Source organism: Bubalus kerabau, chromosome 6 (genome assembly GCF_029407905.1).
Source record: "Bubalus kerabau isolate K-KA32 ecotype Philippines breed swamp buffalo chromosome 6, PCC_UOA_SB_1v2, whole genome shotgun sequence".
NCBI classification, from domain to species: Eukaryota; Metazoa; Chordata; class Mammalia; order Artiodactyla; family Bovidae; genus Bubalus; species Bubalus kerabau.
This window is the reverse complement of record NC_073629.1, coordinates 86488678-86511292: the sequence shown is the minus strand read 5'-3', so window position 1 is coordinate 86511292 and position 22615 is coordinate 86488678. Positions and strand designations below refer to the sequence as shown.

The window sequence follows — 22615 nt, the reverse complement described above, 5'->3', positions numbered from 1 at the left end:
CCCACATCAAGGCTGACTGAACTTCTTCAGCCTCTCCAACCCTGTATCTGCTGAGCTCAACCCCTAGGACCCTGCTCTTTGCCATGGGACAGCTTACAATGATGGACTGGAATTGTCTGCTGGGAATTTTATCAGCAAAATGTGACTATTCTTAGTGCAGAATGGGAAGGTGTGTGCATCGATGAGAGAATAATGTGACAGTGGGCAGGCAGTTCTGGACCAAAATCAACCCCGTTGCTCAGTGATGTGGTAAATATGGCAGCCTCCCCAACATGAAAAATGTCTCATTCATCTGTTTCTCCCATTCTCTTCCCTCCATTATCTCACACATTCCAGAGAAGGTTTAATAATACAATCAGGTCACCTAGTGGAAAGAACCACTATTCTTTCCAGCTTGCAGCAAGAAACCCAAGAGTCCTCCTTAATGGCCCCCCACCTTTACTTCATTGTGCCTTCATTCCGCCTTCATTCCATCCTTTTCCAGCCTGGTCAATTTTCCTTGAAATTCCTCTTGATTCTATCACCTCCATGTTATTTCCCCCCACTGCCTGGTCCAAGGTACTACCTTGGTTGTCCACACTCCTACAGTAGGCCTAACTACAACTCTATATCCTCTTCCCCCTTCAAAGTGCTTCACACACGGAAAGCAGAGTTAGCTCTGGACGTGATTTAGTTATGTCCCTCCTAGCCACCCAACACTCCTGGAACTTGATAAAAACCCTCCAAATAGTTCTCATCACTCAGATTAAGGACCTATCACCAGCCCTCTGTCTGAGTCATGGTCCTTCTGCCTGCACTCCCGCTATATCAAGCCTTTTTCAGTTTCTCAATCATACCACTGGTTCCCATACCTTTTTGCATGGTGGCCTCTGGGCATCTTCATGCCAGTGACTACTCACTAGAGCTGCCAGTGCCAGGGTCTTTGTCCCTGCCGTGAGCCCCAGCTGCCCCCTGCCTCTGCAGGAGACCTTCCAATATTAGTAGGAAGGTCTGGTCCAGACTCTTATGAGGTCACTGCTGTTTTTCCATGGGTCTCAGTGTGCACATGACCCAAGAGTGGAGTTGATGCTTCCTTTAGTCCAGTGGAATTCCTGCAATAAAAGGCTGCTGACATTCAAAGCCAGATTCTCGGGGGCTCCTCCTCCTGATGCCAGACCCTCAGGCTGGGAAGATTGCCTTGGGGCTCAGGACTTTTGCTCCTGTGGCAGAACTTCTGTAGTATAATTGTTTTCCAGTTTGCAAGTTGCCCACCCAGTGGGTAAGGGTCTTGCAGAACAGTACTTAAAAAAAAATCTTACAAAACCAATCTCTTGAGCTAGGATGGTTCTCTGGAGCTAAGTGAATTGCTATGAATATGTGAAGATCACCTGTAATTTCATCTAGACCTCAGAATTCATCCATAACATGGTCAATCAGCAGGAAAATAGTAAATGAAATCACTGCAGGAATAGCTGCTTCTCCAAGGGCTGCAGGGACCATGACCAAGGTGAGCCCAAAGCATAGGCTCTTCTGGTTTTATCTTGAAATCAACACCAGGTTCCACACACAAAGAGGGACTCAGACAAACTGAAAGGATCCATGGAAATGGACTAAGGTGTCGGGAAAGCAAAACTGTGAATGTGTGGTGCGCAAAGAGGGCACTAGTGGGGATGAGAGAGCTGATTGCTGAGATCCTAAGAGTGATTGGCAGAGCGCAGAACTGCCTTTGTGAGGACAGGGAACTTAACAGGGTCCTACTGAGAACAATTTAAGGAGCTTCTTTTAAAGCAAAGTAAAGCAAGTCCTGTGGAGAAAACATGGTATAGTACAAACAAGATGAGCCTGGGGCTCAGAACACATCTATTTCTTTAACCCCACTCTTGTCACTTTGTACACCAGAGATTTTATGCAAGATCAGTCAGCTCTGAGCCTTCATTATAAGTTTGTAAAAAAAAAAAAAAGAGATAGAATTATTCTGAGGACTGACTAAGTTGAAAGAACCTATATAGTCCATAGTACATGATCACTGCTTAAAAACCATTGGTTCTTTCACTCCTTCTGTGATATTCAATGTGCACAGGCTTGGATCGATTCCCTTGTGAGGTAGTCCCATCAAGGGACTGTAAGTCAAGGCTGGAAGCAATACCTGTGGGGATATTATGTTAGAAACACCAGTTTAATGCGATGTTGGCCCAGGAGGTCTCAACTGTCTCTCATATTTCAACATTCTAAACCCCCAGGATTTTGAAATGGAATTCTCCAAAATAAGTCTGGCAGGTCCCTATCCTGTGAAAAGCTCTCCCATGGCAAAGAAAAGGACCTCATGGCAAAGTCTGACTGAGAATTGCTGCCTGCTGTTTCCCCACAAGAATTAACAATGCATGTCAGGTAGTAAAAAGAATGAGAAATCTCATAGCAGAGAAAAGCCAGGCTTTGTCTGAACATGTTTGACGTAGGAATCCCCCTTCTCTTCTAGAACAACTATTAACATTTATTTGAACTAATATTCTAAAGACCCCACATAAAGAAAAATATCTAGAATTACATCAGTGGTAATATATCTCCCTGTCCAATTAAGTGTTTCCCTAAGACAAGAAAACACATCACATTTGCTATTGAGATTTCCATCATTTACAAATATGAGCTTGGAGATCTAAGGTTATTGGTGTGAGCCTCTAATTACCTTGGGCAGGCCGTAACCAGCCAGGGTGGTGTCCACTGCCACTTCCCGGGGCACGTTCAGAGGGATAATGTTCCCCATTCGCAGCACCTCATGGATGACAGCGTTGGTGTAGGGCATGGACTCTCGAGCGGCCGTGCTTGGCTGTTGTGATTGGCCAAGCACCCTGTCAATCTCAGCTTGGACTTTTTCTGAAAAAAGCAGAGGTGGTTCTATTATTCTGTTTTTCCATAACTCTCCTTGAGCCTGGTAAGTTAAGGAATGAAATAACCAGCATCAAAATGGCTATCTTAGGCTCTCCAGACTAGCTTCTCAGGGAGGTATGAGAGTGGGAAGTGGGCCCTGGTGTGAGACAAATTAGGTGGAAAACTCTTGCTAAACAACATTCCTGCTGCAAGTTCCTAAAGCTGTGTGAGCCTCAGGTTCCTCTTATTAGTGAGGGTGAACCAATATTCCCTTTAGGAATATTGAGACATAGATGAACTAATTTATGGACGCATACTGGCCTGGCCCAGCCCATCCACTAATGAGCTCACCTTGGATTTCGGGGTTAAGGGCCATGAAGAGCAGGCCCCAGCGCAAGGTGGTTGAAGTTGTCTCTGTTCCAGCAAGGAAGAGGTCCAAGGTGCTGTAGATGAGGTTTTCTTCACAGAAACTTGAAGCATCATCGCCCTTATGCTAGAAAATACAGTGATTATTGGTTTATCCAGATGGTTCTTAGTTGCCACAACATAGGAAGCTTCATCCTAGTGAGAACATGGGAGGAGAGATTCCCCCAAGAGAAATGACTTTTCCTTTGACCATCTCAGCAGGCAGAGGCTTATTATTGCAGTATCATTAGCATCTTCCTGCTCCAAGTGCTGGGAGCTTTTGTCACCTTGGAAGGATGAAAATTGAATCTTTTTACTTTCATATTTTGGGAGAATCTATTATTATATTGGAAATATAATAATATTTGCATTCCAATATTAGCCACACCTTTCACTATATGTACAACTTGACCAACTTACTAAACCTCTCAAACACTCTGTGTTCAGTATTCACTCCTCAATTGGCATTATGAACTATGTGAGATGGAAAGGTCATATAAGAAATCCTCAGCAAATGTTTTCATTGATACCAGAAAGAATAAAATTAATTCCTCTAAAGTACAATTCTCACACTCCCCCATCAACATCCTCCTTAGGTTAACCTTCCCTGATTCCAACAGTCACTCCTCATGGCACTCCAGCGTCTTCACCACTTTCCTACAGGACTTCAGTGTGTCGGTGCTCCTCTGTGTGCCTGCACACCTTATAACAAGTGAAGTCTCCTCCTCTCGGGAGGAATCAGTACTTCTATTAACGGTGTAACAATAAGGTGACATAAGAGAGGAGACAGAAAAAAAAATTCACCTTTCTTTCAACTGTACAAGTTGAAAATGAGTCAAAAATGATGACACTGATGCAGTGATGAGGATTAACCACAGGGCTTAGTATGTTAAAGGACCTATATCCAATTGGGCCTTTTCCCTGCATCTCACAGACAACATTTGAAAGTGCATGAAACAGGGAGGAGAGAGGAAGGCAAAAGTCCTCCACTTGAGACTAACCTTTGGCATCTGACTCAGCTTCACTTATACTCTGCGCTGGGGAACTGGGGAAGGGATAGGGGACTGGACATGGTACAAGTAATAATGAAACAATTCTTCTTTTCCCTATTGTGTACAGGTCTTTCAGATATGGGTAGAGGACAGAAATAGACTATCAAAAGGCAGTATATGTGGGCTTTCCAAAGACCTCAAGCTGAATACTCTTAAACCAGTATCTTTATTTCGAATGTATCATCTATTCTGAGCTAATGATATTCCTATACTCTGAAATAGTGTCTCTGTTTTTCCAACCTTGTGCTAGGCTGAATAATGACCCACAAAAATGTCCATGTCCTAATCTCTGGAACAGGTAAATGTTTTTTGACAGATGGAACTTTGTAGATATCATGAAATTAAGGATCTTGATATGGATTATCCTAGAGTGCCCATTCGGAGAAGGCAATGGCACCCCACTCCAGTACTCTTGCCTGGAAAATCCCATGGATGGAGAAGTCTGGTGGGCTGCAGTCCATGGGGCCACTAAGAGTTGGACACGACTGAGCGACTTCCCTTTCACTTTTCACTTTCATACATTGGAGAAGGAAATGGCAACCCACTCCAGTGTTCTTGCCTGGAGAATCCCAGGGATGGCAGAGCCTGGTGGGCTGCTGTCTCTGGGGTCGCACAGAGTCAGACACGACTGAAGCGACTTAGCAGCAGCAGCAGCAGCGTGCCCATTGTAATCAGAAGAGTATAAGAGGAGACTGCTGCTAAGTTGCTTCAGTCGTGTCCAACTCTGTGCAACCCCAGAGATGGCAGCCCACCAGGCTCCCCCGTCCCTGTGATTCTCCAGGCAAGAACTCTGGAGTGGGTTGCCATTTCCTTCTCCAATGCATGAAAGTGAAAAGTGAAAGTGAAGTCGTTTAGTCGTGTCCGACTCTTAGCAACCCCATGGACCTCTGCCTACCAGGCTCCTCCGTCCATGGGATTTTCCTGGCAAGAGGACTGGAGTGGGGTGCCATTGCCTTCTCCAATAAGAGGAGACAAGGAGCAAATTAAGAGAAGACGCAAGGACAGTGGAAAGGAAGACATTACGTCAATGGCTTTGAAGACAGAGGAAAGGGGCGTGAATTCAGGGGTATAGACAGCCTCTAGATGCTGGAAAAGCCCATCAATGGATTCTGCCCTAGAGCCTCAAAAGAGCCAGCCTGCCCCAACCTTGACTTGATAAATGTTGGTTGTTTAAAGTCACCAAGTTTAAAATAGTGATCTCTTACAGCAGCGATAAGATATTAGAATCACCTCATTTGCTCTTTAAGAACACTACTCAGGAAAACACTCAGGTTCCTTCACCTTTTCTATTTCCTGGAGATAAGCATCAATGAAGTCTCTTGCTTCAGCAGGATTCCAGTCTCTCTTGTGGTTTTCAATCATTTTGGCAACAAACATTTTCAGTTTCTCCAAATTACTAAAGAGGGTTTGGTGGGGACCCGGAAGAAAATTCATTATCCTTGGAAAGACACTGTAGAGCTGATGGAGAAAACAAAACAGTTAGGGAGACAAGGAGGTGCCCGTTTTCTACTTTTGAAGACAAGAAAACCATTGTATCTCTATATGTATTTTCTTTGCTTACGTTAACCCTTGGAATCACCCTTGTCTCATCTTCTCTGTCACACCCCTCTTCTTTCCCCTCTGGCAAAGCATTTCAGCACTCCATCCAAAATAGAACCATTTTCAGACCACTTCTCAGTACTCCATGTGTTTGTCATTCTAGGACAAAGCCCAAGCATTTCTTACCTAGGTGCTTTAAGGCCTCCCCAAAATATCCCTGATTCTCTCCTCAACCCCTTTCCCAGTCTATTTTCCACTGAGCTGCCAGAGAGATCATTTAACAGTTTAATCAGATCATTTCACTATTTATCTTTCAATCCTCCAATGACTTTCCATGACATTTAGAGAAATTCTACATCATTCTCCTGGCCTGGAGCTCTACCTGAGCTGGCCTCTTCCACTCCTGTCCCCTCTTCTGCTATCACTTGCTGCCATCTTACTCTCTCTTAGTCTTTCTAGTCCAGCTCCATTGGTCTCTGTGACAACATCAAGAATGACAATGTTTAGTCTTTTCCATTCACTATTCCTTCAATTAAGATTGGTCTTCCTCTGGAATTTGTATAATTCTAGCCTTTGTTTCATTCAGGTTGGCTCTTGCTTGGAGATATCTTACCTGATAATCCTATAATGCAGTACTTCTGGAATCTCTTCCCATTCCCTTATTTTATATTTTTTCATGACATTTTCCTCTAATATGCGTGTATATATCTTTGTGCATGAAACACCTCTTTCTAGCTGTTAGTTATGTTAAACATAGATATGTGTTTATCTATCTTACCATTATGATGTATTCTTCATGCAGATAAGATATTTTTAATAATATTAAGTGTATTTTGGATATATTTTCCCTAAAAATATCTCGTAGAAAACAGATAGCCCAACATAATTGAAAATTGCCTAGACTTAAAATGAAACATACATGCCTTTGAATATTAGCTCTACTGCTTTCTAGATAAAAGGCTTCGGGAATAATAATAATAATGACAATAATGAAGATGATGATGTAATTTGTCTGGGCTTAGTATAATCCGCTGCCATTGGGGCACCAGGGTTATTTTCCTTATTCAATCACATGAGATCTATTCCACACTTAACACACAGCCAGTGGATCACTATGTGAATGTGCTTAAGCATTCCCATATCTACTTGTACACATTAGGATGCTCCATTTCATCTTTAAAGGGTTGTTGTAAAAATTGCCTGAAATAAAGTATATGGAATTGTCAATCATACTGCCTGAGCTATTTTGGGTCTCTAAAAAATGCTTATTACCCTCTCCCTCACTGCCTCATCCAACCTTCTTGGGAATTTCTTTTCCCTGGGAATAGTCAACACACGCTCACTGAGGTCCCAGACTTCCTAAGTTCTGTCTTAATAGGAAGGAAGAAAATGGAATTACCAAATGGAGGGGTTACCATGATTAGAAGTGACAATAAGAAATGTTGTTCAAAAATAATACTGACAATAATAATCATAGTAGCTCACATTCATTATGTCAGTTTTCTGTGCCAGGATTCATGATAACTGCTTTATCAGGTTAGGTGAGATGGGTTCATAAATATCCAGGCAATGTTACTTTTAAAAATGATTACAAGTAAATCCTCCTTTACATACACAAGGGTTTATTCCAACACTTAGGGCTGATTTTCCCCTAACAGTGCCTTCCAAATACACAAAAGGGGCTGAGAGGCCAAGCAGATGAGCAGAGCTTTTGACAGACTTACAACCCTAGCAGGGCAAAAGGAGATGGCAGGGACTACCAAGGACAGGGTGAGGGTTGAATCCCTTAAATCCATATCCTAGACATTTAGAAAACTGGTAGGAACAAGTGTGGATGGGCATGGAAATAATAAACCATTAAGGATTTTTACATACAGGTGCATATGCAAGAGAAATGAGTGGATGTGTCCACATGAACAATAAAACAGGAATGTTCATGGCAACTTTATTCATAACATCCTCAAATTAGAAATCCCTCATATGTTCAATAAATCTGCAAGCATTATTCAGGAGAATCACAATCAGTGGCACCTGCATGCAGAGGAAAACTACAGAGTAAATTAGAAGACCCAATAAATAAATTTCAAAACAATGAGCTGAGTTAGAGCCAGGCACAGAAGCGTACATCTGAGGATCACAGAGGTGTGGGACTAGGGAGGGACATGGACAGAAGGGACTCAAAAGTGATGGCAGTATTCTGTTTTTTAAGGAAAAGAATGTAGTGTATACCTGTATGTCATGTAAAGTACTGTACTTTATACAAATGTTAGTAATGTTATTTATCAATAGTAAATATTTGACAATATTATAAAAAACATTAAAGTCAACAGATGGATTTCAAACAAGTTTGTGCTGAAGTCAATTTTAAAAGGTTATCTTTTAGCTACAAAGGAAAGGAAGACCCCATCTAATCTGTGACAGACATCAACATAATATCTTTACGTAAGACAGGAAGTGACAACCGCCTCACCTGGCAGCACAGTGACGTATGCAGATTTAAGACCTCATCTAGCAGCCTCAGCAGCTCCCGGAACTGACTATCCTGGTAGTCAAACCGCTCCCCGAAGGTGATGGAGCAAATAATATTGGAAACGGCATTGTTGATTATGAAGTGAGGGTCGAAAGGCTTTCCTGGAGGAAGAAGAAGAGATGGAGCCTTCATATTGGATTGCTTCTATTTTACAGAGATGCTACTCTGTGTGACACATGACACACCAACTATAGAACCACCTCTGAGACTGTGACCCCAGGGTCTGACACTGGGCCAGTACTTAGTCAATGCATGGGAAGTCAAACTGATGACCAGGATTTAAAACCAATATGTTTACTACCCATCTTTGTCTTAATTCATGAGCCCTGTGAGGACAGGTCATGGTTAGCTGTTCCCTGTTATCCCCTCAGCACCCTACACAATTCTGGGCTCAGGAAAGGCAGGTAGGCACTGATGAACATCTGGTTAGTGAACGTGTGAGCCACAGTCCTTGCACCTGTCCTATGACATGCTCACCGTTCTCCTCTCTTATCACCTGGATGAGGTAGGTGGCCTCCTCCTGAATTCGTTCCTCTAAGCTCTTCTTTCCTAAACCAAAGTTCCTAAGAGTTGTCAGGGCAAACCTTCTTTGTTCCTTCCATATGTGGCCACTGGACATGATCAAGCCTGGGAAAAGAAAGCCAACATTATGAAAAAAAGCCAACAAGACCCGTGATGTATCAGAAGGATGAAAAAAGGGCTTTAAGGTGCTTGAAACTATTCAGAGAAATAATTTCAAACCAATTGATATAATGGATTGAATTTACTGATTGCTTGCAATGCTGGAGACATTAGCATTTTTAAGGCATTCTGGGATTTAGTACTCACTCTCTGATATACTTCTATATATTTCACTATTGCCAAACTACTACCCCAATTTTGCTGATGAGAAAATCGAGGCACAGGAGATAAAAGTACACTCTGCAAGGTTACAGAGTTGGAGCAGCAGAACAGGCATTCATTTTCAAGTCTGCCTGACCCTGATGCCCATGCTCTGATTACTTGTCACATACTATATTTAAGTATTTGTTATGCTACATACTAAGTATGCCCTAATGGACTAGACAAAATCAAAACTCATAAGGAGAAAGTGCTTAAAGATCCTAAAAAGATGAATCACCCGAGAAAACAAAGAACTGTGAATGTGTGCAGAAAGAAAATCACAGGCAAAGGATAAAAAAATCCATCATGAGGTGTGCAGAGAACTTCATTTATTTTATAACACAGGTGAGACCACCACCCTCTCAATTCTTCATTCCACTACACTCTTCCACTCCTTCTAATATCTCCCTTTCACTTCCACCACCTTAGTGAAGTGGCCCTCCCTGCTCTTCAGTCCAGGATCCTTTTCAGCCTCAAGCTGATGTGTCAACAGCATGAGATGCTTTTTTCTTGAAACACTCTTTTCCAGTGGTGCCCAGGACACCACACTCTCCAGACTCTTCTGCTAATTCTCTGACTTCATAGAAATCATCATATCTTTGGTTAACTTATCTCCTATCAAATTTTGAAATAATGAACCTTTTCAAGCTTGGGTCAAAGCCTCTTCTCTCCTTATCCTTATCCTCCATTTCTACTAAATCTTATCAACTCCAAATATTTCAAATGACATCTACTGTTGTGAACGTCTGTATCTGTGCCTCAGCTGCAGACATGTAACCAATTTTCTGCTTGACTCTCTTGGCTTCACACTCAGCATATTCATGACTGAGTTAATGATCTGCTCCATACAACTCGCCACCCAGGCCAATGAACACCTTGTTCTCCTCTACATCTTCCTTTTTTCCTTTACCTACCCATTTGGGTGTCTACCTCATTCTCCCTCCATCTAGGTCATCATGTCCTATTGAATATGCCTCCTGAATAGCTTAAATCAACTTGTCTTCACAGTCACTCTCCTAGTGTAACCTACTGGACTGCCATTTCTTGCCACTTCCCTAGCTCAGGCCACTGCCTCTTCTCCCTTAAAATTCTACAATAGTCTTTTGCTCCTTTTATTCCATTCTTGACATTGAAGCTTAGAAAAGTCTTTAAAACTTACCATGTAAGTATGTTGATTCCTTTTACTACTTAAACATTCAGAAGCCTGCATTGTTATTAGGATAAAAAGCAATATCCTTAAACATGAACTATTTCTGGCCAAACTTAGCATCTTCATCTTCATTTAATTATCTCCATTTAAACCCTGTTCTTTTTACACTGGATATCTTTCAATTCCTCAGTTCACTGTCCTTTTATCCATCTTAGAAACTTTTCATATTCTATTCCCTCTAGTGAATTGCTTCTTCATTTTATTACTTGTTATTTACTTATAATAGCTTTTCCTGAATCTCAGGACCAGATTTGATACCCATACTAAGTGAACCTTGCTCTTATCTTCATAAAACCGAGGCATTAAATTTTAGTGTACTTGATACTTTCTCTCTTAATAGCATGTAAATCACACAAAAATCAAGAATTTTTTCTGTTCTACTCACTACTCTGTCACTGGTGCCTCTAGTCCTAGGTTCTCATGGCAGATAATCGAGTGAATGGATGTAGAATAATGGGTGAAGTATTTCAAAGAGGGATTGAGAAATACCTGAAAAAATGGTGTTTTTGTAGAAGTATAAAGTTTTTCATTTAGAATTTTGAGAATGGAAGTTTATTTAGTGACTATTCTAAGTACTCATGCCAAACTATTTTAACATAGATAGAAGGCTTGAGATACCTTTGGGGCACAACCTTAAGGAACTGGAGGCAAGAAGGGATCACTTAATCAACAGGAACAAGCTGATCCACATCCGTTTTCTAGGGGAAGAGATCTGAGTGGAAAAGCAGAAAGAGAGCCTGAGGACGCATTGCCTTTTCTCTGCTCAAACAACACATCACATCACTGAGTGATGAGGATACTTATTTATCAAAGCATCCAGAGTGAGTTCATTTAGGTGATGCTGCTTCCACCAAATCCCTGACATTAGAGCTGACTCTGCCAGGTGCCCTGAGGGGGTGCCTTCAACAGGGAAATGCGGGCACTCAGGTTCCTTATGAGGAGCTTGGTCCCTGGGATTGTTGGAGATACTTTCACAGACCACAAGAATATCAAACACACGCTAACCAATGCAAGAACTTACCTTTAGTGTTAAAGATACGCTCCTGGAGAGGCATTACGGGACGTTTGGAAAAATTTTCGCCTTGGTGGACAAGCGCTTCTTTAATTAAGGGTAATCCAGTTATAAGAATAGAAGGAAACGTACCAAAATCCAAGCTAAAAACATTCCCATATTTCTTCACAAACTGAAAAATAATAGAAGAGTTACAGTTACATATGCACATCCTGTGTGCCCTGGAATGGAGGGTATGTGGAGCTGAGGGAGATTATATTGAGGGGAATCTCTGTGTGTGTGTGTGTGCGTATACCTTTGCTGTTGGAAATATTTATGCCTGTTTCCATTTCTCTTGCTGTCAACTTGACTTCAGTTCAATCTACTAGAGGATGTAGACATTCATTATAAATACTCATATATACATTCATCTTACTTGGATTGAGTGAGCATATGTATCCTGAGAATAAGGCATAAGGATACAATAAAATAAGCGAGGTCTCTAACCTCAAGCATCTTAGAGTCTAGTGAAGCGTGAGAATTCAGCCCATGTGACTCACCAGAGAAGGCAGAGATGTGTTTAGTGAATGTCTGGGGTAGAAAGCATGGACTTCATAGAAAATCATATCTGTTTAACCACAAGACAGTGTCCCCTTCTTCAACAGGTTCTAGGTCACAAAAAATTCATTACAGGGCTAGGACCAGTCATAGACAAGAACACACTAGCTGGAGCCATGCAAACGCTATGCTTGGCTAGCTGTGAGATCTCAGAAAAGTTGTTTCACTTTTTTTTGGAGCCTCCACTCCCCCTGTATAAGAGGGAGAAAACGATTTTTCGCTTACAGTTTCTGGGACGGGTAATTCCCTGGCTGTCCAGTGGTCAGGGCTTGGACTTCAGTGCCATGGATACAGATTTAACCCTGGACTGGGAACTAAAATCTCACAAGCAGGGCAGTGTGCTCTCTACAGCCCCGAAAAAGGGGAAAGAAAATTTCTGTGAGGAAGAAAGAGAACAACAATGGGAAAGACAGTTTGTTTTCTCTGAAAGTGTTCTCTCTAAAAGACAGTTTTAGACTCTGGGGAATGAATGGGCTCCGTGAGCAAAGGAGCACAGGCGCAGTTGCTCAAGGGGGCAGACAGGACAAGAGCAAAGGGCTGAGGTACAGGGGAAGGCACTGGTGGTCACAGACAGCCACACCCACTGGGTGCCACACCAACCACGTTTCACCTTTTGTCTCATTTCCCTCACACCACCCTATGATGGTGTGTACTCCCTATTAGGGAAGCTAGACCAAATGTATCTTTTTCTGACTGCACCACATTGCTGTGGGTCCTTAGTTCCCTGAATAGGGATTGAACGTGTGGCTCCTGCAGTGGAAGCGCATTTTCTTAACCACTCGTCCATCCACCCTATGGCAGTAATGATATTATTTATGTTTTAGTAATGAAAATGAGTCATGGAGCAGTAACTTAGCCAAAGTGCCAAAGATATTAAGGATTGGAGGTATTTGTAAGATTTAAGGACAAAGACATAAAGCTGGAATAGCACTGGGAACTTAGAGTTTGCTGGATGTGACAGCAGTAAACTGAGAATGAGAGTAACGGGGCAGGGAGAGGAGAGAAAGAGAGTGCAAGTGAAAGGAAGAGTGTCTGGGTGTGTCACACACACATAAGGGTTCTGGGGCTGGGATAGGTTCCTGGAAAGAATACCTCTCACCTGTGTAGGGAGATGGGATACAAGGCCAGAAAGGTACTATGACCTAGACCAAGGACGTCTTAATGTCAAGTGAAACACTTTATATCTTGTTTTGTTTGCAACTAAAAATTGAATAGGAGAGGTAAGGTGAGTGCTTAGTACTTGGATTTTGAAGGCATACAAATCCCTTTGTATCCAGCTTCCACTGGTTATTTTCTACGTGACACTTGGTCAAGTTATTTAACTTCTCTCTGTCTCAGTTCCCAAATATGTAAAATGAGGGCTCTTACAAATTCTCATCTTTAGGATTCTTGGGTTAGTAATCATAATACTAAGGTTAATAATAAAATTATGTACTTTTATTGATATATTTGGAAGTGTATTTTAGCAAAAGATTTCTTGTAAGATACTGACAAAGAAATGGAGGGGAAGTGGCCAGAGTGTATATGAAGGGAGCCCATGCAGCAAGCAGGCCAGACAAGTGATGCCTCATTTGCAGTCAAAAACTTTTTTGTTTTTGAATTGGTTACTATAAATGTTTGAAGAGTGGGTAGGAAGGTAGATATATAAACTGAGCATCAACTGTATGCTAGGCACCCTGGCAGTAGGCTGATAATCCTAACTAATTTGTTTCTTATAACAACTCTATAATGTATGCCCAATTTTCAGAAAAAGAGGCACAGAGATATAGTGCATAGCTGATAAGCATAAAGTAGGACTGTTTCTAATTTGCTCTGTATGTCTCATCCTTAAATAAAGCATGGACACATTCTCTCTCTCTCTTCCGCTGAGTGATGGAACTCCCTAAGGATTAACTGGTCACATTCAATTCAGTTCAGTTCAGTCACTCAGTCATGTCTGACTCTTTGCGACCCCATGAATCGCAGCACACCAGGCCTCCCTGTCCATCACCAACTCCCGGAGTTCACTCAAACTCACATCCATCGAGTTGGTGATGCCATCCAGCCATCTCATCCTCTGTTGTCCCCTTTTACTCCTGCCCCCAATCCCTCCCAGCATCAGAGTCTTTTCCAATGAGTCAACTCTTCGCATGAGGTGGCCAAAGTACTGGAGTTTCAGCTTTAGCATCATTCCTTCCAAAGAAATCCCAGGGCTGATCTCCTTTAGAATGGGCTGGTTGGATCTCCTTGCAGTCCAAGGGACTCTCAAGAGTCTTCTCCAACACCACAGTTCAAAAGCATCAATGCTACGGCACTCAGCTTTCTTCACAGTCCAACTCTTACATCCATACATGACCACTGGAAAAACCATAGTCTTGACTAGATGGACCTTTGTTGGCAAAGTAATGTCTCTGCTTTTCAATATGCTATCTAAATTGGTCATAACTTTCCTTCCAAGGAGTAAGCATCTTTTAATGTCATGGCTGCAGTCACCATCTGCAGTGATTTTGGAGCCCCAAAAAATAAAGTCTGACACTGTTTCCACTCTTTCCCCATCTATTTCCCATGAAGTGATGAGACCAGATGCCATGATCTTCATTTTCTGAATGTTGAGTTTTAAGCCAACTTTTTCAGTCTCCTCTTTCACTTTCATCAAGAGGCTTTTTAGTTCCTCTTCACTTTCTGCCATAAGGGTGGTGTCATCTGCATATCTGAAGTTATTGATATTTCTCCTGGCAATCTTGATTCCAGCTTGTGCTTCATCCAGCCCAGCATTTCTCATGATGTACTCTGCAAATAAGTTAAATAAGCAGGGTGACAATATACAGCCTTGACGTACTCCTTTTCCTATTTGGAACCAGTCTGTTGTTCCATGTCCAGTTCTAACTGTTGCTTCCTGACCTGCATATAGGTTTCTCAAGAGGCAGGTCAAGTGGTCTGGTATTCCCGTCTCTTTCAGAATTTTCCACAGTTTATTGTGATCCACACATTCAAAGGCTTTGGCACATTACTCCTCACTTAATTTCACGTGAATCCAATGGGACGTGAGTAGTGGTGACGTGTGCATCTTCTGGGTCGTGTCCTTAAAGGAAAGTTGCTTCTCACCACCTCTCACTTTCCCCTTTTCATGGCACAGAACTTACACATGACACTGTTGCAGGGCCAGAGCAACAAGACAGAAGCACTGTGGGTTTTAGATGACCTTGTGGAGCAAAGCAGCCTTCCTATCCTGGTCTTCCTACCTACATCTCAACCTACTTGTGAGAGACAAATCAATTTCAGTCTTTTTTTACACCACTGTCTTTTGGAATCTTTTTGGTACAAGCAACTCTATATAAACCCTTATAGTGCATTTAACCACCTTATCTACCATTTCCCCTTCTTAGTCCAATAAGAAATTTTTTTTACTTACATAAATGTTTCTATAATAAGCCAGACAGCTATGTAGAGAATGTTGAGAAAATGGGGGAAAAACCATGCTAAACAAATCAGCCAGTTTCTTCACTGCCTTCTTATTTTGTTTTAGCTCAAGTCGCTTCTCCAACTTAAAATCTCCTGTCCACTTTACTCCACAGGCCACTTGCCACTGTTCAAGTTCAGCCAAATTTATTTCAACATTCTATGGAGGGTATCCCCATGGATTCCCATTCACAATGAACCCACCTAATGACATCTCATTTGGTTACCAAAAATTTATACCACACATTTCACCATATACTCTTTTGTATTATACCTGTCATATGATAAGCACTTCTTAAGTGTCTGTTGGATAAGTGCAACCCTGAATATAATCAATTATCTGCTAACTATATCATGAAAAATCAAGTAGCATAAGTAGAGACCAGATTAAGATCCAAGTCCTTCTTTGGCCATTTTCAGTGTTGAGTAACTTAGGCAAATCACTTAGTTTTCAGTTTCCTAAGCCTTAAAATGGAGAAACAACCTCAGATGATACAATAAGCTATGTATGCATAGCACATAAACTTTAGAGCAAACACTTAAAGCACCAAACAAAGAAACATACTATAAACACTACAGTTAAATTAGAAAGGAATTCTTAAAAATGTTCAAGTGACCCACAAAAGACCAGAGAGGAGAAATAGAGGAACAAAAAACAAAGTGAACAATAGAAAGTGAATAGTAAAATGGCATACTTAAGTGTTCACACATCAAAGTGAAAGTCTCTCAGTCCTATCCGACTCTTTGTGACTCCATGGACTATACAGCCAATGGAATTCTCCAGGCCAGAATACTGGAGTGGGTAGCCTTTTCCTTCTCCAGGGGATCTTCCTGACCCAGGCATTGAAGCAGGGTCTCCGGCATTGCAGGAGGATTCTTCACCAGCTGAGCTACCAGGGAATCCCTCAGACATCAAAAGTTACCCTAAATACAAATGATCTAGATCCACCAATTAAAAGAGATATTGGCACAATGAAAAAATGAGTCACCTATATGTTCTATATAAAAACTCATTTCAAGTATAATCATATAAGTAGGTTAAAAGTGAAAGAATGGAGAAGCATATAGTATGCAAATCTTAATTAAAAGAGAGCTGGTGTGGCTCTATTATTATCAGATAACATTCAGGCAAAGAAAATCATCAGGGATAAAGAAGAACATGTAATAACTAAAGAACCAATTCACCAAGACAATGTAACAGTTTTAATGTGCATGAGCCAAATAAAAAGAGCTGCCAAATATATAAAGTATAACTATCAGAACTGATTTGACACATAGATAAACTTCTAATTATAGTTGGAAACTGTAACATGCCTCTCCTAATAATTGACAGAATTACTAGATAAAAAGTCAACAAGGGTATAGAAGCACTAAACAATGCACTCACCTCTTCAAGCCTATCTGATCTATAGTACAGAATGCTCCAACAACAGCAGAAGACATTATTTCAAGTATGCATGGACTCCATTTTAGGTCATAAAACCAATCTGTACATGTCTGTTCAAAGTTGAAATACAGTATATGTCCTCTGACCCTAATGAATGCCAACTGTAAATCATTAACAGAAAGAAATCAGGAAGATCTTCCAATACTTGAAAATTAAACAGCACAATTCTTGAAGAAAGGCACAGGTTTAGAATCTTAGCATCTTGGCTTTAAAATTCTATATACTCATCCTGTCACTTCGTGCAACCAATGGGCTGTTTCTCCCAGAAAGTGATGAAGCCATCTCCATCTGAACTTGAGTTTGTAATACAGGCTTGTGTTGAAAGTGCTCCAGGAATTTCTAGGGAACTAGAACTATTCTTTTTTGAGTACCAACTATGAGCTATTTTAACACAGAACATTCCTTTTATTTAATCATCACAACCACTTACCACAGTGTTGTCGGTCAGGAAGGTGCCTGTGCTGAGAGGCAGGGAGGCAGTTGATTCTTGAGACAGTATTGAATGATGAAGGGAATTTTAAGGAATTCAGAATGGCCACAGTTAGGGAGCCTTGATGGGAGACAACTATAAGGTGGAAAGAGGCTACAAGAAAGTATCCATGTGGCTCCCTAAGGAATATGAACTCTAGGAAGCAGCAGAAAGCACTAAGAAAATCTAGGCAGAGGATGACATTTTTAAATGAATACTTTAGTGAGAGTGAATTGCAGATGGAGGAACCTGAAGCTGAGGAACTCTGTCCTTGTGTGGCTGGAAGCAATGTAGTTGAAAAGTCGTGAGGATTTAGGTAGGGATGGCTCAGCGGGTAGAGTCAACCTGCAGTGCAGGAGTCAAAGGAGACTCAGGTTCCATCCCCAATTCTGAAAGATCCCCTGAAGGAAATGGCAACCCACTCCAGTATTCTTGCCTGAAAAAAATCTCATGGACAGAGGACACTGGTGAGCTACAGTCTATGGGATTACAAAGAGTTGGATGTGACTGAGCAACTAAGCACATGCACAGACATCCTCATTTTACACATGGAAAATGGAGCCTCCAAGAGGGGAAGTATAGCACGCACCCCTACCCCCGCCAAAAATAAAAGTATTGAAAAGACAAGTGATCATACTATAAATAGAATGTCCCAGTAATATGTAACCAGACACAACGGGAAATGACTTTTTAATTTCTTTTCGAAATGACTTTAAAAACATGTGTCTGTCACATCCAGACTCATAAAAGAAACAGAAGAGACAAAGAGTCACTTGGTCAGTCAAAAACATTTACTGAGCATATAGAGGGGATTCCGAACCATATTCTATCCAAGGATCCCTGACATGAGAGAAAATATGCAGATGTTAAAGCTCCTGGCAGTTTGTGAGGCTTCAGATGAGAGCTACAGTTCAATATTTACACTTTTTCCATCAGCTATATGGACCAAGAGACACTTTTTGTTTTGTACAATAAACCTGCAGCCCCTACCTTCCCGAAAGCGGATCGTGTCGGGACACTTAAATAGTAAACAGTTAACAACAGTTCTGGAGAAGGCAATGGCACCCCACTCAAGTCCTCTTGCCTGGAGAATCCCATGGATGGAGGAGCCTGGTGGGTTACAGTCCATGGGGTCGCTAAGAGTCAGACACGACTGAGCGACTTCACTTTCACTTTTCATTTTCATGCATTGGAGAAGGAAATGGCAACCCACTCCCGTGTTCTTGCCTGGAGAATCCCAGGGACGGGGGAGCCTGGTGGGCTGCCGTCTATGGGGTCGCACAGAGTCGGACACGGCTGAAGCGACTTAGCAGCAGCAGCAGCAACAGTTTCACCCCTAGAAAGCACAGCTGGCGTCATTCCAGGTGATGGTGAGGAAAGAAAAGCTCCAAGCAGGGTGTACCGGGTTCCCGACTGAATGCTTCAGAAGCCCCCATGCTCCGGCCCTCGGTACCCGGAAGGCCCTTGTCCTGCAGGTCAGGTCAGGACGCGGCTCTGACACCGTCACCGAGTCCTACCTGCTGAAGCGTCAGGTGCACCTTCTCAGGTTCCAGCTGAAACGAGTTGCCTACAAAGGGCAGGCCCGCGGGCCCTGGCGGGAAGTTCTTTGGACGCCGCCTTTTGAGGAAATCAGCAAAGAAGAGAAAAGCAACAGCCCCCAGGAGGAGAGTGCCAGGACGGAGAGCCGCCCAGAGGGCCGCTGCCAGGGAGCTCAAGGCCTCCAGCATTACTGCGATGTCTGGTTTCGCTTCTGTGAGGATCTGTGCGTCTGTGCGCTCAGCTGGGTTCCCAGACCCCGCCCCATCCTACTGTCTCACCCCGCCCTTCCCTCCTCCCACCACTGCTCTTCCCTTCCCCCAGCGCTCAGCTAAGCCCCACCCCTGGCTCCCTGTGGCACCGGGTCCACCTTACCCCTCCTTGCCTTTCCTCAGGTCCTGTCTCCTCCTCCCCTCGCCCCAGCTTTCCCCCACCTGAGTCTGTCCTTCTCTGGGCTGGAGCCCAGCCTGCCTGCTACCCACTAGATGTCAGGCATGGGATTCCCTGGAGAACATACTTGGATCTGAGAAAAGGCTAGGCTGGGAGGTTTTTTGTGTCCACTGAAAGAATATTCACAACCTAAACATTGAGGGTTATGTTTTATTCCATGAGAAGTTTAGGACTTCAAGCTAGTTCAGTTCAGTTCAGTCACTCAGTCATATCCAACTCTTTGTGACCCCATGGACTGCAGAATGCCAGGCCTCCCTGTCCATCACCAGCTCCCGGAACTTGCTCATATCATGTCCATTGAGTAGGTGATGCCATCCAAGCATCTCATCCTCTGTCGCCCCCTTCTCCTCCTGCCTTTAATCTTTCCCAGCATCAGGGTCTTTTCCAAGGAGTCAGTTCTTCACATCAGGTGGCCAAAGTATTGGAGTTTCAGCTTCAGCATCAGTCCTTCCAATGAATATTCAGGACTGATTTCCTTTAGGATTGACTGGTTGGATCTCCTTGCAGTCCAAGGGACTCTCAAGTCTTCTCCAACATCACAGTTCAAAAGCATCAATTCTTTGGAGCTCAGCTTTCTTTATAGTCCAACTCTCACATCCATACCTGACTACTGGAAAAACCATAGTCTTGACTAGACGGACCTTTGTCGGCAAAGTAATGTCTCTGCTTTTTAATATGCTGTCTAGGTTGGTCATAGCTTTTCTTCCAAGGAGCAAGCATCTTTTAATTTCATGGCTGCAGTCACCAGCTAGGGCAGCAGCATTTCAAGTAACAGAGAACTGCTCAGAGGACTTGGTGGGGGGAGAGGAAGTCTGAGTGGCAAAAGATTATTGTTAATTAAAGTAAAACCAGATATCTCAAGTTAAGGAATTTAGCGCTTTTCTATATATGGTAAGATGTAAGAGTCTGGGCTCACTGAAATCATTCCTTTGATAGGCACCTCACCTATCTGGGGCCAGTATCCAGTGTCTTCACATCCTGAGTTTTCTCAGGGCTCAACATAGGGAGTAGCTGCAGTCTGATGGCTCCTAGGGGGTGAGTATTCTTTCTTTCCTGAGTTCCCTCAAGGGTCATCAGCTCACCATCTGCAGTTACTGCAAACGCTGATGATTTTGACATACTTTGTTTACTAATACAACAGGAAATAGTCCATTTCTCATTTGTTGGTTTGTTTATTGTTTTGCTCTATTTAGAGAGCCTGTTGTTCTGAGACCAAGGGTGTACTAAGGTTTATGGTTTCATTGCATCTCAGAGAGCTCCACAGACACTTGAGCTTTGTGTTTTTCAATCACCTTCTCACCAAAGGATTGGAGCCCAGCATCTCGAACTTCAGAAAAACAACAGAACCGGACATTTCTTGTGAGATACTCTGTAACAAGTGACTGAACTCTTCTCTTTATATAAATTACTTCAGTGACAAAATTATGGGGATGTATTCTTTGTTCCATTTAGCAGTTGCTGCTGCTACTGCTGCTAAGTCGCTTCAGTCGTGTCCGACTCTGTGCGACCCCATAGACGGCAGCCCACCAGGCTCCCCCGTCCCTGGGATTCTCCAGGCAAGAACACTGGAGTGGGTTGCCATTTCCTCCTCCAATGCATGAAAGTGAAAAGTGAAAGTGAAGTCGCTCAGTCGTGTCTGACTCTTAGCGACCCCATGGACTGCAGCCTACCAGGCTCCTCCGTCCATGGGATTTTCCAGGCAAGAATACTGGAGTGGGGTGCCATTGCTTTCTTCCCCATTTAGCAGTTAAGGAGAAGGAAACATCTTTTCAAACAAAGTCTGAAGGAATTTGTTGCTAGTAGACCTGCCTTAATAATGTTTAAGGTCTTCAGAAAGAAAGATATATAGGTCAGAAACACAAATATAAATAAAGAACATTAGAGAAACAAGTAAAGCATATTGAGTCTTACTTGCTTTTTCTTAATTGAGCTGATAATAAGTTTGTTCAAAAAATAGCAACAATGTATTTGGTGATTTTAGCATATACATAGGTGATATGAAAGATGAAATGTTGGTTGGACAGAAGGAAGGAATTAGGAAAATTCTGTTATAAGGTGCTTGAACTTCTAATTAAGCAGTGTAGTATTATTTGAAGGTGGATTTGAATTAGTTGGAAATGTATACTGTGAACTATAGAGTAACCACTGAAGTTTTAAAAAAGAAATATAACTGTATGCTCAGACAGAAGAGAAAATGGATTTATACAAAATACTCAGTTAAAACCAAAGGAGAGAGGAAAAGAGTGAAAGACAAAAAAGAAACACATATCAAAAGCAATGAATAGGAAAAAAATAATGACTATTATAGATAATAATCTGTATCAATAACCACATTAAATATTTATATTCTGAACACACTTGTTAAAAGACTGTCAGGGTCCATTAAAAAAAAAAAGACTCCTTTCAGATGGTTCATTATTAAGATACAGAAACATGACTGATTTTTGTAGATTTTGGATCCTGAGACTTTGCTGAATTTGTTTATTATTTGTAACAGTTTTTGTATGTGTGTAATCATTAGAGTTTTCTAGATATTAAGATGGGCTTCCCAGGTGGTGCAGTTGTAGAGAATCACCTGCCAATGTAGGAGATGCAAAAAAACCCTCAGTCTCAGGGTCTGGAAGATCTCCTGGAGAAGGAAATGGCAACCCATTTCAGTATTCTTGCCTGGAAAATTCCATGGACAGGGGAACCTGGTGGACTCACTCCATGGGGTCACAAAGAATTGGATATGAGTGAGCATGCGTGTGCATGCGCACGTGCGCGCACACACACACATTAAAATAATGTCATCTACACACAGAAATGGTTTTAGCCCAGCATCAGAAAGAACAAGATACTTAGGAATAAACTTAACCAAGAAGGCAAAGGACTTTACATTGAAAATGTAAAATATTGCTGAGGAAAATTAAAGAAGATGCAGATAAATGGAAAGCTATCTCATGCTCGTGAACTAGAAGAGTTAATATTACTAAATTGCTTATGTTAGTCAATACAATTTCTGTCAAAATCCCAAAGGCATTTTTTATAGAAATAGAGAATATAATCCTAATATCTATATGAAATCACAAAGACTCTGAATAGTCAAAGCAACCTTGGATACCTCACACTTTTGTCTATGAGCTATTTTAGATAACTGAGAGAAGTAGAATCATGTAATATTTGTCCTTCAATGGCTAGCTTATTTCACTTAGTATAAAGTCC

General features: G+C 42.0%; 1 protein-coding gene and 1 long non-coding RNA gene across 5 annotated transcripts in view; one reads left to right on the top strand and one right to left on the bottom strand.

The window, feature by feature from the left end:
• Window positions 1-19235, bottom strand: part of LOC129655369 (cytochrome P450 2J2-like) — a 31040-nt gene extending 11805 nt beyond the window's left edge. Inside the window, exons 1-8 of one of the 3 annotated variants that reach the window (XM_055585674.1) lie at window positions 18943-19081; window positions 18416-18761; window positions 11484-11646; window positions 8848-8997; window positions 8311-8471; window positions 5583-5759; window positions 3196-3337; window positions 2663-2850 (exon numbers count right to left, since the gene is read on the bottom strand). In XM_055585674.1, coding sequence (XP_055441649.1) covers window positions 2663-2850; window positions 3196-3337; window positions 5583-5759; window positions 8311-8471; window positions 8848-8997; window positions 11484-11646; window positions 18416-18523 — 1089 coding nt within the window. In that variant the 5' untranslated portion in view covers window positions 18524-18761; window positions 18943-19081. Of the gene's footprint in view, window positions 1-2662; window positions 2851-3195; window positions 3338-5582; window positions 5760-8310; window positions 8472-8847; window positions 8998-11483; window positions 11647-18415 lie in introns of all 3 variants that reach the window. The other 2 variants (XM_055585672.1, XM_055585673.1) reach the window with 2 other exon arrangements.
• Window positions 19043-21015, top strand: LOC129655371 (uncharacterized). 2 transcript variants are annotated; one of them, XR_008715940.1, is made up of 3 exons: window positions 19043-19177; window positions 20348-20446; window positions 20605-21015. It is a non-coding gene; the product is annotated as an uncharacterized LOC129655371 (long non-coding RNA). The 2 variants fall into 2 exon arrangements; XR_008715939.1 differs by having other exon boundaries at window positions 19070-19187.
• The last annotated feature ends 1600 nt before the right edge of the window (window positions 21016-22615 follow it).